This window comes from Chiloscyllium plagiosum, unplaced genomic scaffold (genome assembly GCF_037043375.1).
Source record: "Chiloscyllium plagiosum isolate Xiang-an unplaced genomic scaffold, Cpla_swu_hap1 HiC_scaffold_9, whole genome shotgun sequence".
NCBI classification, from domain to species: Eukaryota; Metazoa; Chordata; class Chondrichthyes; order Orectolobiformes; family Hemiscylliidae; genus Chiloscyllium; species Chiloscyllium plagiosum.
Genome location: NW_028270147.1, coordinates 101545239 through 101563257, shown reverse-complemented (window position 1 = coordinate 101563257; position 18019 = coordinate 101545239). Strand labels below are relative to the sequence as shown.

At 43.7% G+C, this 18019-nt stretch overlaps 1 protein-coding gene across 1 annotated transcript in view; it reads right to left on the bottom strand.

Moving 5' to 3' along the window:
• Positions 1-8300: 8300 nt before the first annotated feature.
• LOC122554083 (vesicle-trafficking protein SEC22b) overlaps positions 8301-18019 on the bottom strand; it is a 30117-nt gene continuing 20398 nt past the window's right edge. Inside the window, exons 4-5 of the mRNA XM_087990940.1 lie at positions 13127-13273; positions 8301-8980 (exon numbers count right to left, since the gene is read on the bottom strand). Coding sequence (XP_087847066.1) covers positions 8826-8980; positions 13127-13273 — 302 coding nt within the window. The 3' untranslated portion in view covers positions 8301-8825. The remainder of the gene's footprint in view (positions 8981-13126; positions 13274-18019) is intronic.

Below are 18019 nucleotides of genomic sequence, written 5' to 3'. Positions count from 1 at the left end.
ATTGTACGCAATACTCCAAGGGCAGCCGCACCAGACCCTTGTGCAGCTGCAACATGACCTCAAGACTCCTGAAACTTAATCCTTCTACCAATAAAAGCTAACACACCATAAGCCTTCTTAACAATTTTATCAACCTGGGTGGCAATTTTCAGGGATCCATGTACATGGACACCAAGATCTCTCTGCTCATATACACTACCAAGAATCTTATCATTAGCCTAGTACTCTGTATTCCTGTGAATACAGAGTGAATCACCAAAGTGAATCACCTCACACTTTTCCGCATTAAACTCCATTTGCCACTTCTCACCCCAGCTCTGCAGCTTATCTATGTCCCTCTGTAACCCGCAAGCTCCTTCCGCACTGTCCACAACTCCACTGACTTTAGTGTCATCCACAAATTTACTAACCCATCCTTCTGCGCCTCATCCAGGTCATTCTAAAAAAAACTGGATTAGCCAAGGTAAATATGGGGTCATTGCATACAATCATTTTCTACCATCATGCTAAACCTTATGATATAAGGATTGCAGTCGACTAAAAGCTTGCACTACTTGATCAATTTTGTTTAAAGAACGAGATCTAGATCTATCAGTGCATTTCTTGTTGTAATGGATATGTATTGCTGCAGGAAACGTTCCTGAACACAATTGAGGAACACCTGCACCACACAGCTCTTTCCAGTACACTATTCTAGTCTGTAGATTGGAAGGAACAAAATGGCCTTTAGTAAAGTGACATGCTCTTCTTGTTGAATGTGGGAGTTTTAGGAAAGTTTAAGGGCTACCGGGGATTATATCTGCAACAAATGTCATTGGTTGCAAATCCTGTCAAATCGAGTGGATCGCTTGGAGAGACAGTTACAGGCAATGAGGAATTTACAAGAGTTAGGGGGTGTGATGGATGGCAGGTATAAAAAGGGAGAAAAGCTGCAGATACAGTCAGGTAGATGGGTTACCTCCTAGAAAGGTAGGAGAGGTAGACAGGTGGTACAAGAGTCTCCTGTGGCTATCTCCATTTCAAACTAGTGTGCTGTTTTGGAAAATGTAATGGACTTTCAGGAGAATGTAGCATGAACAGCCAAGTTTCTGGTATCAAGACTGGCTCTAATGCAATGAGGGGTACATTGGTTTCTAAGCGATCGATTGTGTTAGGGTACTCTAGTCAGAGGCACCGACAGACGTTTCTGCAGCCAGCAGCGAAAAATCAGAATAATGTGTTACCTCCCTGGTAGCAGGATCAAGGATGTCTCAGAGAGGTTGCAGAATGTTCTCAAAGGGGAGAGGGACTAGCAGGAGGTCATTGTACACTTTTGTACCAATGGCATAGGAAGGAAAAAAGGATGAGATTCTGAAGGGAGAATATAGAAGGTTAGGCAGGAATTTAAAAAGAAGATCCTTAAGGTTACTAATATCTGGATTACTCCCAGTGCTAGTGAGGGTAGGAACAGGAGGATAGAGCAGATGGATGTGTGGCTGATAAGCTGGTATATCAAATTTTTGGATCATTTGAATCTCTTCTAGGGTAGAAATGACCTGTACAAGAAGGATGGATTGCACCTGAATTGGAAGGGGACTAATATATTGGCAGGAAGATTTGCTAGAGCTGCTCGGGAGGATTTATATTAGTAAGGTGGGGGGGGGGGGGACCCAGGGAGATAGTGAAGAAAGAAATCAATCTGAGACTGGTACAGTTGAGAAAACAACTGAGTCAAATAGTCAGGGCAGGTAGGAACAAAGCTGAAAATGTGTTGCTGGAAAAGCGCAGCAGGTCAGGCAGCATCCAAGGAGCAGGAGAATCGACGTTTCGGGCATGAGCTTCAGGAATCCTGATCTCCAGCATCTGCAGTCCTCACTTTCTCTTCGAAGAAAAACTGATCTCCAGCATCTGCAGTCCTCACTTTCTCCAGGTAGGAACAAAGCAGAGAATAAGGTAGGACTGATAAATTAAACTGCATTTATTTCAATGCAAGAGGCCTAACAGGGAAGGCAGATGAACTCAGGACATGGTGAGGAACATGGGACTGGGATATCATAGCAATTACAGAAACATGGTTCAGGGATAGGCAGGACTGGCAGCTTAATGTTCCAGGATACAAATGCTACAGGAAGGGAGGGAGGCAAGAGTGGAGGGGGAGTGGTGTTTTTGATAAGGGATAGCATTATAGCTGTACTGAGGGAGGATGTTCCCCGAAATACACCAGGGGAAGTTATTTGGGTAGAACTGGGAAATAAGAAAGGGACGATCACCTTATTGGTATTGTATTGTAGGCCCCCTAATAGTCAGAGGGAAAGTGAGGAACAAATTTGGAAGGAGATTTCAGTTATCTGTAAGAATAATAGGGTGGTTATCATTAGGGATTTCAACTTTCCAAACATAGACTCAGACTGCCATAGTGTTAAGGGTTAAGATGGGGAGGAATTTGTTAAGTGTGAACAAGACAATTTTCTGATTCAGTATGTGGATGTACCTACTAGAGAAGGTGCAAAACTTGACTTACTCTTGGGAAATAAGGGCAGGTGACTAAGATGTCAGTGGGGGAGCACTTTGGGGCCAGTGACCATAATTCTATGAGTTTTAAAATAACAATGGAAAAGGATAGACTGGATGAAGTTCTAAATTGGAGGAAGGCTAGTTTTGACGGTATTAGGCAAGAACTTTCAAAAGCTCATTGGGGGCAGATGTTCGCAGGTAAAGGGACGGCTGGAAAATGGGAAGCCTTCAGGAATGAGGTAACGAGAATCCAGAGACAGTATATTCCTGTTAGGGTGAAAGGAAAGGCTGGTAGGTGTAGGGAATACTGGATGACTAGAGAAATTGAGGGCTTGGTTGAGGAAAAGAAGGAAGCATATGTCAGGTATAGACAGGATAGATCGAGTGAATCCTTAGAAGAGCATAAAGGCAGTATGCATATACTTAAGAGAAAAATCAGGAGGGCAAAACATTGACATGAAATAGTTTTGGCAAATAGGGTTGAGGAGAATCCAAAGGGATTCTATGAATACATTAAGGACAAAAGGGTAACTAGGGGGAGAATAGGGCCCCTCAAAGATCAGCAAGGCGGCCTTTGTGTGGAACCGCAGGAGATAGGGTAGATACTAAATGAGTATTTTGCATCAGTGTTTACTGTGGAGAAGGTCATGGAAGATATAGAATGTGGGGAAATAAATGATGACATCTTTAAAAATGTCAATATTACAGAGAAGGAAGTGCTGGATGTCTTGAAATGCATAAAGGTGGATAAATCCCCAGGACCAGATCAGGGGTACCCTAGAACACTGTGGGAAGAGTGGGAAGTGATTGCTGGGCCCCTTGCTGAGATATTTGTATCATCGATAGTCACAGGTGAGGTGACAGAAGACTGCAGTTTGGCTAATGTGGTACCATTATTTAAGAAAGGTGGTAAGGAGAAGCCAGAAAACTATAGACCGGTGACACTGACATCGGTGTTGGGCAAGTTGTTGAAGGGAATCCTGAGGGACAGAATTTATACGAATTTGGAAAGGCAAGGACTGATTCGGGATAGTCAACATGGCTTTGTGCAAGGGAAATCATGTCTCTCGAACTTAATTGAGTTTTTGAAGAAGTAACATAGAGGACTGATGAGGACACGGTGGTGGATGTGATCTATATGGATTTCAGTAAGGCATTCAACAAAGTTCTCTATGACAGACTGGTTAGTAAGGTAAGATCTCATGGAATACAGGGAGAACTAGCCATTTGGATACAGAACTGGCTCAAAGGTAGAAAAGGTGGTGGTGGAGGGTTGTTTTTCAGACTTGAGACCTGTGACCAGTGGAGGACTACAAGGATTGGTGTTGGGTCCATTACTTTTTATCATTTTTACAAATTATTTGGAGATAAATATAGGAGGTATAGTTTGTAAGCTTGCAGATGACACCAACATTGGAGGTGTAGTGGACAGCGAAGAAGATTACCTCAGATTACAACGGGATGTTGATCAGATGGGCCAATGGGCTGACGAGTGGCAGATGCACTTTAATTTAGATAAATGTGAGGTGCTGCATTTTGGGAGAGCAAATCTTAGCAGGACTTAGATACTTAATGGTAAGGTCCTTGGGAATGTTGCTGAACAAAGAGACCTTGGAGTACAGGTTCTTAGCTCCTTGAAAGTATAAAGAAAGAACAAAGAACAAAGAAATGTTACAGCCCAGGAACAGGCCCTTCGGCCCTCCAAGCCTGAGCTGATCCAAATCCACTATCTAAACCTGTCGGTCAATTCCCAAGCATCTGTATCCCTCTTCTCCCCACCTACTCATGCATTTGTCCAGACGCATCTTAAATGAATCTACCGTGCCTGCCTCTACCACCCCTGCTGGTAACTCGTTCCAAACGTCCACCACCCTCTGTGTGAAGTACTTACCGCATGTATCCCCCTTAAACTTTCCACCTCTCACCTTGAAAGCGTGACCTCCCAATATTGAATCCTTCACCCTGGGGAAAAGCTTGTCTCTATCCACCCTGTTTACACCCTTCGTGATTTTGTAAACCTCAATCAGATCCCCCCTCAATTTCCTTTTTTCTAATGAAAAATAAACCTAACCTACTCAACCTTTCTTCATAGCTAGCATCTTCCATACAAGGCAACATCCTCGTAAACCTTCTCTGCACCCTCTCCAAAGCATCCAAATCCTTTTGGCAATGTGGCGACACGGTGGCACAGTGGGTTAGCACTGCTGCCTCACAGTGCCAGAGACCCGGGTTCAATTCCCGCCTCAGGCGACTGTGTGGAGTTTGCACATTCTCCCCGTGTCTGCGTGGGTTTCCTCCGGGTGCTCCGGTTTCCTCCCACAGCCCAAAGATGTGCAGGTTAGGTGAATTGGCTATGCTAAGTTGTCCGTAGTGTTAGGTAAGGGGTAAATGTAGGGGTATGGGTGGGTTGCGCTTCAGCGGGTCGGTGTGGACTTGTTGGGCCGAAGGGCCTGTTTCCATACTGTAAAATAATCTAATCTAATCTAGAACTGTACACAGTATTCTAAATGCGGCCGAACCAATGTCTTGTACAATTTTAACATGACTTGCCAGCTCTTATGCTCAATACCCCGTCCAATGAAGGCAAGCATACTATATGCCTTCTTGACCACTCTATCCACCTGTACAGCAACCTTCAGGGTACAATGGACCTGCACTCCCAGATCTCTCTGCCCATCAACTTTTCCCAAGGCCCTTCCGTTCATTGTATAATTCGCTCTAGAATTAGTCTTTCCTAAGTGCATCACCTCACATTTTTCTGGATTGAAAACCATCTGCCACTTTTCCGCCCAACTCTCCAGTCTATCTATATCCCTGACAGTCCCTTTTGCTTTCTGTACTCCACCAATCTTCTTGTCATCTGCAAATTTGCTGATCATACCAACAGTGCCCTCTTCCAGATCATTTATATATATCACAAACAACAGTGGTCCCAACACTGACCCCTGTGGAACACCACTGGTCACCTTTCTCCATTTCGAGAAATTCCCTTCAACTACTACTCTCGGTTTCCTGTTGTTCAACCAGTTCTTTATCCACCTAGCTAGAACACCCTGCACACCATGTGACTTCACTTTCTCCATTAGTCTACAATGGGGAACCTTATCAAACGCCTTACTAAAGTCCATGTATATGACATCAACAGCCCTTCCTTCATCTATCAACTTGGTAATTTCCTCGAAGAACTCAATAAAGTTGGTAAGGCACGATTTCCCCCGCACAAAACCATGTTGCCTATCACTGATAAGCCCATTTCTTTCTAAAATATAAATAGATCCTATCTCTCAGTACCCACTCCAGCAACTTCCCCACCACCAACGTCAGGCTCATTGGTCTGTAGTTATCCGGGATATCCCTACTACCCTTCTTGTACAGGGGGACAACATGAGCAACCCTCCAGACCTCCGGCACCTTACCTGTGTTTAAGGATGCCACAAAGATATCTGTCAGGGCCCCAGCTATTTCCTCTCTCGCCTCCCTCAGCAACCTGGGATAGATCTCATCCGGTCCTGGGAATGTGTCCACCTTAATAACCTCTAGCCTACCCAACACATCTTCCAGACTAATCAAAATTCATCATGTTCCTCTCCTCAGTGAACACTGATGCAAAGTAATCATTCAGAATCTCACCCATTCTCTCAGGTTCGACTCACAGCCTTCCTTAGTTATCCTTTAGTGGACCAATCCTTTCTCTAGTTACCCCCTTGCTTATTATATAAGAATAAAATACTTTGGGATTCTCCTTAATTCTGCTACTAAAGCTATTTCATGGCCCCTTTTAGCCTGCTTGATTCCTCGGTTAAGACTTGTCTTACTCTTCCGATATCCCTCCAGGGCCCAGTCTGTTCTTAGCTGCCTGGACCTTATGTATGCTTCCCTTTTCCTCTTGGCTAGTGGTACAATTTCTCCTGTCATCCACGGTTCATGAATCTTGCCCTTGCCATCCTTTGCCTTCAACGGGATATGCCTATCCTGCACTGCCGTTAAACTATCTTTGAAAGCCTCCCACATCTCAAATGTGGTCTTCCCTTCAAATAGCTGTGTCCAATCCACATTTCCGAGCTCGTGCCTAATTTTGATATAATTGGCCTTGGCCCAGTTTAATACTCTTCCCTTAGAACAAAGATGAGAGTGGTCCTAAGTATATTCTAAAACTTACAGACTTGTGGTCACTGTTCCCAAAGAAATCCCCCATCACAACTTCTACCAACGTCTACTGCAAATTCTAGAGTTGAAGGTAGATAGGATAGTGAAGGTGGTATTTGGTATGCTTTCCTTTTATTGGTCAGAACATTGAGTATAGGACTTGGAAGGTCATGTTGTGGCTGTACAGGACATTGGTTAGGACACTGTTAGAATATTGAGTGCAATTCTGGTCTCCTTCCTATTGGAAGGATGTTATGAAACTTGAAACGGTTCAGAAAGGATTTACAAGAATGTTGCCAGGGTTGGAGGATTTGAGCTAAAGGGAGAAGCTGAATAAGTTTGAGCTGTTTTCCCTGGAGTGTCAAAGGCTGAGGGGTGACCTCAGAGGTTTACAAAATTATAAGGGGCACCGATAGGATAAATAGGCAAAGTCTCTTCCCTGGGGTGGGGGAGTCCAGAACTAGAGGGCATAGGTTTAGGGTGAGAGGGGAAAGATACAAAAGGGATCTAAGGGGTAATTGTTTCACATCCTTATGGCTCTCTAATCCGTTAAGGCGCTCCATCAAACCTGCCTCTTTCATCGAGCTTTTAGTCATCTGTCCTTGTGTCTCCTTTCATGGCTTGACATTAAATTATGTTTGAGTCTTCCCTACAATGATGAATTACATTCAAGTGTTATTGTAAAGTCATAGTCATAGAGATGCACAGCATGAGAAAACTCATCCATGACAACCAGCTCTTCTAAATTAATCTAGTCCCATTTGCCAGTACTTGGCCCATGTCCCTCCAAACCCTTCCTATTCATAAGCCCACCTTTTAAAAGTTGTCATTGCACCAGTCTCCACTAATTCCTCTGTCAGCTCATTCCATAAATGCACCATCCTTTGTGTGGAAAAAGTTGCTCTTAGGTCCCTTTTAAATCTTTCCCCTCTCACCCTCAACCAATGACCTCTAATTCTAGATTCCCTCACCCCAAGGAAAAGATCTTGTCTATTTACCCTATCCATGCTCCTCATAATTTTATAAACCTCTAAGGTCACCCCTCACCCTCAGGGAAAACAGCCCCTGGCTATTCACACTTCCCCTGTAGCTCAAACCCTCCAACCCTGGCGACATCCTTATAAACCTTTTCTAAACCCTTTCAAGTTTCACAACACAGGAACATCATTCCTGTGGGAACAGACCAGAATTGCACACAATTTTCCAAAAGTGTGCTAAGTGTTGTTGAATTCCTTATTGCATTTATTGGTGATTATTTTATGCTTGCAGTTTTGGTCTATCCTGAAGTGGAAACATCTCTGTAACCATCCTTTTTTAAAATAAAAATTAACATTTTAACTTTTTTCTTTTTCAACAAAATTGATGTAGTCTATTTCAACCTCTTCATTCTTCTTTTCTGTTCTACATCTGTCTGATGTTTACTGACAGAGTATCTCTCTACTTGTGTTCTATTGCATCAACCAGAACCTCCATCTACAGCTGCTTAAAGAAAACAGTTGACCATGTCAGTTTCCACTGAATCTGATGATAATTCCTCCATGGCATCCACTAGCCTAGCTCAGTATTAGCTGAGCCCTATGAACTTCATTGGATAGCGCTGCAGCAAATGCATGTGGAGAGGTGCTGGGAAGCATGGTCTGTTCCTAAAATCAACAAAGACGTTCTTAACATAAGTGATTTTATTCAATGAATATAAGAGCACTGTTGATATCTACACAGTCACAGCACAAATCATATTTTTCAGGCAGTAATCTGGTCCTCCTCAGCAGCTTTCCCAGGATTTGTGTGTAAAGAGTCATGGACAGAGACAGGAAGAGAGATCACAGACATTCCATTCATTCTTTCTACAGAACATTTAATAATAGAGTATTTTTCACCACTTTAGCTCTTTATAATGATTCTATTTGTTTTACCTATAGTTTGTAATATCAGAATGCATTGGGATGAAAGAAAGAATTCTTCATTTCGACAAGTCAGAATGAAATGTAATCTGACAGAGCCAACTTTGGCAACCCATCACACACATCCAAATTACAACAAAAAAAAGGGAGCTTTCAACGTGACTGACTGAGCAAAAAACTAATGATTTTGGAATGGTAATGAGTGCTCATAGATCGAGCACGCCATTACAGGGGGACTGACACATAGCAAGAGCAAATCAACGCTGGTCAGCATGACAGTCAATCTCAGAGCCACCAGAAGCGTACATACACGATTAACATGATTGAGAAGACTGCAACAGCTGCTAGCTTGGCGTAGGTTGAACGCATATTCAAATACTTGGCATCTTGTCGGTACTTCTTCGACAGGTTGGAGAGGCTACTGGCCTTGCTGTCCAAAGCTACATCAAAGAGAACAACAGCAAGTAATTACTTTGAACACAGCCTGCTGATATAACACCACCAGGCTTCAGCAGCACAAACTGAAATGTGAACGCTGGTAAATCCCAAACTGAGGAGAAAGGCGTTGGAAACTGCACATTACAGGAACTCTCATTCAATGTCCTGAGGGAATGTTCTAAAACCCTACCGTGTGACCCAAAGGAAAATGAAGCTAAATTCCAGAAAATCAAACATCTCAATCCAATGATTAATCGCTGCTCAGCTACTTTTGACAATTTCATAGTTTCAATATATGCAGTGCCAGTCCCTTGTGGAACTGATAATAAATAATACACAATATATTTATCTTCCTTTATCCCTCCACTGCAGAAGGTGTAGAGATAGCATTCTGGGTAATACAAGATGGAGGACAGGAAAAAATTGTGACTATAAGAGCTGCTCTTTATTTGAGGTATATTAAGTGTTGGATGTGATCTCCTTGAATTCGGTTTTATCAACTGTTGCATTGTTTTGGAACTTTGGGAGAAAAAAAAAACAACAGCAACAAGACAAAGGCAGTGACAACATGGTGAGGGAAAGAAATCTATACTGCTGTCTGACACAGCAGTGAATCTGCAGTAATTGTCTTTGCTGTATGAGCTCAAATAACTCTAGACAATTGGAGTCAGTCTAGGAAAAGTTAAAAATAGCGAAATTCATAGCTGACTCTGGAGGAACCTGTGTGGGACAGCTCACAGCACAAGAACACAAAAGTGCATAATGTTTGAGTGTAACCTTGCTGTAAATCTACAATCATGAGTACAGTGGGTTCTTTTTGATCAGATTTGTCTCTATTAAATTTTAAAAATACAAACCATAAGTACTAAGTTAGCTGGAGCAGGTATTCGTTTTAGAATAAGATGATTATTTTCTGGGTCTGTAGATTATGAAGGAACAAAGATGGCCTTTAGTGGAGTGATGTGCTCTTCCTGTCGGATTTGGGAGTTTAGGGTGAATTTCCATATTACTGATGCCTGCAGGAAGTGTCTTTGGTTGCAAATCCTATCAGATCACATGGATCTGTTAGAGTTTCAGTTAGAGGCAATGAGGAATTTACAGGAGCTGTGGGTGTGATGGATGGCAGTTATGGGATGAGAGAAAAGCCGCAGGTACAGTCAGGTAGATGGGTTAACTCCAGGAAAGGTAGGAGAGGGAGGCAGGTGGTGCAGGAATCTTTCGTGGTAATCCCCATCTCAAACAAGTATGCTGTTTTGGAAAATGTAGGGGATAATGGACTCTCAGAGAAACTTAATACAAACAGCCAAGTTTCTGGTACAGAGAATGGATCTGATGCAGTGAGGAATACGTCAGATTCCAAGCGATCGATTGAGAGGGGGGACTGTTTAGTCAGAGGCACAGACAGACGTTTTTGCAACTGACAGCGAGAAATCAGAATGGTGTGGTACCTTCTTGGTGCCAGGATCAAGGAGATCTCAGAGAGGGTGCAGAATATTCTCAAGAGGGAGGCGGAACCAGTAGGAGGTCATTGTACACATTGGAACTAACAACATAGGAAGGGTAAAAGGTGAGGTTCTGAAGGGAGAATATAGAAAGTTAGGCAGGAATTGAAAAAAAGGTCCTCAAGGGTAGAAATATTTGGATTACTCCCGGTGCTATGAGCTAGTGAGGGTAGGAATCAGAGGATAGAGCAGATGAATGCATGGCTGAGGAGCTGGTGCAGGGGAGAAGGGTTCACATTTTTGGATCATTGGAATCTTCTCTGGGATAGAAGTGACCTGTACAAGGAGGACAAATTGCACGTGAAATGCAAGCGGACTAATATATTGGCAGGGTGATTTGCTAGATCTGCTTGGGAAGATTTAAACTAATAAAGGTGGGAGGTTGGGACCCGGGGGATAGTGAGGAAAGAGATCAGTCGGAGACTGGGCCAAATGAGAAACAGTGCAACTCAAAACAGGGCAGACAGGAACAAATCAGAGAACAACGTAAGATCAGAGTGGTGCTGGAAAAGCACAGCAGGTCAGGCAGCATCCAAGGAGCAGGAAAATCGATGTTTTGGGCAAAAGCCCTTTATCTGTTGCCCGAAACATCGATTTTCCTGCTCCTCGGATGCTACTTGACCTGCTGTGCTTTTCCAGCACCACTCTAATCGAGACGCTGATCTCCAGCATCTGCAATCCGCATTTTTGCCTAGAGAACAAGGTAAGACTGATAAATTAAACTGCATTTATTTCAATGAAAGAGGTCTAACAGGGAAGGCAGTTGAAATTAGGTCAGAAACATGGGACTGGGATATCATAGCAATTACAGAAATATGGCTCAGGGATGGACAAGACTGGCAGCTTAATGTTTCAAGATACATATGCTATAGGAAGGATAGAACTGGTGGGGCAAGATAGGAGAAGGGAGTGGCATTTTTGATAAGGGATAGCATTATGGCTGTTCTTAGGGAGGATATTCCAAGGAATAGATTCAGAAGTTATTTGGGTAGAACTGAGAAAAAAGAAAGGTATGATGACCTTATTGAGATTGTATTATAGATCCCTTCAATAATCAGTGGGAAATTGGGAAATAAATTTATAAGGAGAGCTCAGTTATCTGTAAGAATAAAAGGGTGGTTATGGAGAGGATTTTAACTTTCCAAATATAGACTGGGACTGCCATAGTGTTAAGGGTTCAGATGGAGAGGAAATTGTTAAGTGTGAACAAGAAAGTTTTCTGATTCAGTGTGTGGATGTACCTACTAGAGAATGTGCAAAACTTGGGAAATTCTTGGGAAATAAGGCAGGGCAGGTGACTGAGGTGTCAGTGGAAGAGCACTTTGGGGCCAGAAACCATGATTCTATTAGTTTTAAAATAGTGATGGAAAAGGATAGACCAGATCTAAAAGTTGAAGTTCTAAATTGGAGGAAGACCCATTTTGATGGTATTAGGCAAGAACTTTCAAAAGTTGATTGGGGCAGACATTTGCAGGTAAAGGGAAGGCTGGAAAATGGGAAGCCTTCAGAAATGACATAGCGAGAGTCCAGAGACAGTAGTTCCTCGAAAGCAGAGTCATAGCGAGATAGGATAGTGAAGGCGGCATTTGATACACTTTCCTTTATTGGTCAGAACCTGGAGTTGGGAGGTCATGTTGAGACTGTACAGGACATTGGTTAGGTTACTTTTCGAATAGTGGGTGTAAATCTGGCCTCCCTCCTATCGGAAGGATGTTGTGAAATTTGAAAGGGTTCAGAACAGATTTACAAGGATCTTGCCAGGGTTGGAAGATTTGCGCTATAGGGAGAGGCTGACTAGGCTGGGGGTGTTTTCCCTTGAGTGTCAGAGGCTGAGGAGTGACCTTATAGAGGTTTATTAAATCATGAGGGGCATGGATAGAGTAACTAGACAAGATACTTTCCCTGGGATTGGGGAGTCCAGAACTAGAGGACATAGATTTAGGGTGAGGAGGGAAAATTTAAAAGAGACCTAAACGGCAACTTTTTCACACAGAAAGTGATGCATGCATGGAATGAGCTGCCAGGGAAAGTGGTGGTGGCTGGTACAATTACAACATTTAAAATGCATCTGAATGGGAATATGAACAGGAAGGGTTTAAAAGAATATGGGCCAAATGCTGGCAAATGGAACTAAATTAGGTTGGGATATTTAGTCAGCATGGACGAGTTGGACCAAAGAGTCTGTTTTCGTGCTGTACATCTCTATGACTCTATAGAGTATGTTTCCACAATCAGACAAAGTAGTGAGCAGTAATGGAGGCTTTGTTAGCTGATGAATAAATCCAGAAAACTTGAGCAGAAATGTCACAGTGAGCAATGTGAGAATGTGAATCCAGTCAAGATCAAAGCTTCTATCAGTAAAAGAGACCATGAAGCTGATAGACTGATGTGTTGCCTGCTCTCAACCAATCTGGGTCAACAGATGACTTGAGACCCACCTGCCAAGATTGATCAACAGTCAAATGGAGGCTGAAGTGCACCAACCTCTGAGTTCTACCCAGATCTTTTCATCAACCAGGCTCAGTGTAGTGTTGGCCAAAGGGTCATTACATTTACACCATAAACTCATAACAGAAATCCTATTCCTGTTGAACGAACATGTTAGCACAGCACAAGTTGATGCCTGTGCAGAGGTGAAGGGTTTACCTGACAGTGCCTCTCCTCGCTGTAAGACCTCCTCGATATTCGCCACCATTATTCGCTGCACATCCTGAAGTTCAGTGTTTATAGAACCCAGGTTCCTGCGTGCTCGACTGTCGATGTAAGATTTCTTTGTTTTTTGGATGTATGTGTCTGAAAGCAAGCAGCAACAAAGTTAATCTCTCATCTTCACAGTTCAGATAAAGCCTCGTGGCACAGTAATTTAACTATGAGCATGGAGAAACATGCAGAACAGGAGGTGGACAGCAGGAGGTGGGGGGGGGGGGGGGTGTGCGTGTGGGAAGAGGAAAGCTCAAGCACAAGTTGGAGGAGATGCAGGAGGAATGGTGACATAGGAGGAGTTGATGATGTGAGACACAATCATGTGCTTTGTTTTCAGAGGGAGACTAGACATGTTGAGAGAGTGGTGCACAAAACAAATGGTCCTCCAAAGCAAATGGGATTTTGGGATTCATATACAAAATACATTGAGTAAAGAAATTACTTGACTTTCACAAAGCTCTGGTTACGTCCCACCTACAGGATGGAGTCCAATTATGGTCCCCACATGCTAAGAACATGAGGGCCCTCAAGAGAGTGATCGAGAGACAGTGAGGGAGAGAAAGAGATTGAGAGACAGAGAGGGAGAGAGAGAGAGAGAGAGAGATAGAGATAGAGAGATCGGGAGGGAGATCGAGAGGGCGAGAGATCGAGATCGAGAGAAGCGGAGACTTTTCTCCATGGAGCAGTGATTTGATCATGACGGACGAGATTATAATGGATTTGGATGAGAGACACAAGGAAAGCTGTTCCCATTGGCTGATAATACTGGGATTAGGCGACCCTGACTGAAGGTTTTGGTGGGGAGATACAGGGGGTATTGTGGGGAAGAACATTTTTCCACAGTGAGTGGTAATGACCTGGAACTCTGACCACGAGGGGCTGGGGGTGGAGAGGGTGAATGATTTCAAAAAGAAAATTGGACAGACACTTGGTGAAAACAAACTTGCAGAATAATGGAGAGAGCACAGGGTGCAGGATGGGGATGTGACTGACTGGATTACTCCACAGAGAGCCATCAGTGACTGGGTGTATAATTCCTTATCTGCTATAAAATTTCTCTGTCTTATACATTTTCTCTTGAAAATCTTCTGGAAGCTGTGAAGGCCTGGCCACTTGGTCTGGACCAATGCCAGCTGCCAGGTATTGTCACACGACACAAAGTTCTCTCCAGTGATTCAGCTCATCATCATTTGCCAGTCTTGCTGACGTAAACCTTAGAACTCATACCTCTGGCTGCTTGTTTCAAAGCTAATTTCTTCTGGTAATATGTCCGAATGAGTATAGAAAGAGAAAGATAGACTAGATGAATTCATGCTGAAGACAGGGTCCAGGAGGAGGACTTCAGATTCCTGGGACATTAAGATGCTGGGGAAGGGAGGGAAAGTGCTGATGGGACCTGCATAGACCAGATGACAGCTCCTAAAACAGAGCAGCAAATGCTTTTCTACAAGGTGACTTGTAGAACATATAGAACATGTGTCCTTCAGCCCTCAATGTTGTGTCAACTTTTTATCCCACTCTAAGATTAAACTAACCTTCATTGTACTGTCATCCATGTGCCTATCCAAGAGTCACTTAAATGTTCTGAATGCATCTGACTCTACCATCACCTTCTGTGTATAAAAACTACCTCTGACATCTCCCCTACACCTTCCTCCAATTACCTTAAAATTATGCCCCCTCGTAATCGTCATTTCTGCCCTGGGAAAAGGTCTCTGGCTATCCACTATATCTGTACCTCTTATCAACTTGTACATCTCTATCAAGTCACCTCTTATCCTTCTTTGCTCCAATGAGAAAAGCCCCAGCTTCCTCAACCCTTCTTCATAAGACATGCCCTCCAGTCCAGGCAGCATCCTGGTAAATCTCCTCTGCACCCTCTCTAAAGCTTTGACATCCTTCCTATAATGAGGCAACACCAATATTCCAAGTGTGCTCTAACTCGGACTCTGTAGAGCTGCAGCATAACCTCGCAGCTCTTAAACTCAATCCCCTGAAAGCCAACACACCATACACCTTCTGAACAACTTGGGTGGCAACTTTGAGGGATCATGAACTCCAGGATCCCTCGGTTCTTTCACATTGCCAAGAATCCTACCTTTAACCCTGTATTAGATTAGATTAGATTCCCTACAGTGTGGGAACAGGTTCTTCGGCCAAATGAGTCCACACCGACCCTCCGAAGAGAACCCACCCAGACCCATTCCCCTACATTAACGCCTGACTAATGTACCTAACACTACGGGCAATTTAGCATGGCCAATTCACCTAACCTGCACATTTTTGGACTGTGGGAGGAAACCTACGCAGACACGGGGAGAATGTGCAAACTCCACAGACAGTTGCCCGAGGCAGGAATTGAACCAGGTCCCTGGCGCTGTGAGACAGCAGTGCTAGCCACTGAGCCACCGTGCCGCCCTTAAGAAGGGCCTGATGAAGGAGAGGCGCTCTGGAAGCTCGTGCTTCCAATTAAACCTGTTGGACTATAACCTGGTGTTGTGCGACTTTTAACTTTGTACACTCCAGTCCAACACCAGCATCTCCAAATCATCCCTAATCGAGCTTTGGTTTCCCAAGTAATCATAAAGCCCGTCTCTCAAATTCTTCTCCAATAATTTGATCATTACAGACGTAAGACTGACTGGTCAGTAATTCCCAGGATTATCCCAATTCCCTTTCTTGAGCAAGGGAATAAGATTTGCCACCCTTCAATCATCTGGCATTACTCTAGTGGACAGTGAGGACACAAATATCATTGTCAAAGGAGCAGAAATCTCTTCCCTTGCTTCCTACAGTAACCTTGGGGGCGGCACGGTGGCTCAGTGGTTAGCACTGCTGCCTCACAGCACCATGGTCCCAGGCGACTGTGTGGAGTTTGCACATTCTCCCCATATCTGCGTGGGTTTCCTCCGGGTACTCAGGTTTCCTCCCACAGTCCAAAGATGAGCAGATTAGGTGAATTGGCCATGCTAAATTGCCCATTGTGTTAGGTGCATTAGCCAGGGGTGAATGTAGGGGAATGGATCTGGGTGGGTTGCTCTTTGGGGGGGTTGGTGTGGACTTGTTGGGCAGAAGGGCCTGTTTCCACACTGTAGCTAATCTAATCTAATCCTGCCCAGGGGACTTATCTATCCTTATATTTTTCAAAATATTCAGTACATCTTCCTTCCTAACATCAACCTGTTCAAGCATATTAGTCTGTTTCATGCCATCCTCACAAACGTCAAGATCCCTCTCTTTAATGCTCTGCTAAAGCTTTTTCATGCCCCCTTCCATTCTCCTAAGTCCGTTCTCCAGTTCCTTCCTGGCTACCTTATAACCCTCTCAACCCCTCTCTGATCCTTACCTCCTCAACATTCAGTAAGCTTCCTTTATCCTTTTGACTGGATGTTCCACATCCCTTGCCACCCACAGTTCTTTCACCCTACCATCCCTTCTTTGCCTCAGTGGGACAAACCTATCCAGCAATATCAGCAAGTGCTCGTTAAACAACCTCCACATTTCTTCATGCATTTCCCTCAGAACATCTGCTCCCAATTTAGGTACCCCAGTTCCTGCCTAATAGCATTGTAATATCCCTCCCCCAATTAAATCCTTTCCCATACAGTCTGTTTCTAACCCTCTCCACGAGTATAGCAAAGGTTGGGGAGTTGTGATCACTATCACCAAAATGCTCTCCCGCTGAAAGATCAGACACCTGGCCTGGCTCGTTGCCAAGCACCAAATCCAATATGGCCTCTCCTCTAGTCGGCCTATCTACATATTGAGTCAGGAATCCTTCCTGGACACACTTGACAAAAACTGCTATGTGAACTAAGGAGGTTCCAATCAATATTAGGGAAATTGAAGTGACCTATGAGAACTATCTTGTTACTTGTGCACCTTTTCAAAACCTGCCTCCTAATCTGCTTCTTCGTGTCTCTGTTGAAATGTCTTAATAAAAAGTGTTTACTCCTTTCCGGTTTCTGACTTCCACCCAGACGGACTCTGTAGACTAATCCTCCTTGCCAACCTCCCTTTCTGCAGCTGTGATACTATCCCTGATTAGCAATGCCACTTCCCCACCTCTTTTACCATCCGCCCTATTCCTTTTGAAACATCTAAACCCTGGAACATCCAACAAGCATTCTTGCTTCTCTGATATCCAAGTGTCCATAATGGTCACAACATCATAGTTCCAAGTACTGATCCATGCTTTAAGTTTGGCACCCTTACTCCGGATACTTCTTGCATTAAAATACCATATATACTCATGTATAGGTCAGTCTCATGTGTACGTCGACCCCTTACTTTGGCCAATAAATCTCATGTTTCCAAATATCTCATGTTTCAGTTGACCCAAGTTCTTCATAGTTACAGATCAACATTTATGAGTCAGTGTGCCTGCCCAATATGCTCCGCTCTGGCTTTCTAGTCTGCTGGTCATATCATGCCGTTCCGGGTTTTCCAGTCCACCAGCCATAACGTTCTGCTCCAGGTTTTCAGAATTACTGTAATCTGTGGAGTCTGTTTCAGTTACCTGCAGTTTACCACAACCCAAACATATTACAGGGAACGCTCCAGAGCCAGGGACCAGGGGCAGCCAGGAAGGTAAATTTCCCATTTTATGTATTTTGTAGATAAATATTTATCCCCTTGAAAACAATAGCTCGTGTCTAAGTCGACCCCCTAATTTCAGATTTTAAAAAACCACATTCAAAATTCTACCTATATATGAGTGTATGAGGTAGACACACTCCAACCCATCACACTGACTGCACCTTTGCCCTGTCAATTGCCTATTCCTCCTCATAGAATGTGCAGAGAGTCTATCTGGCTGTTCAATACCTACTCTAC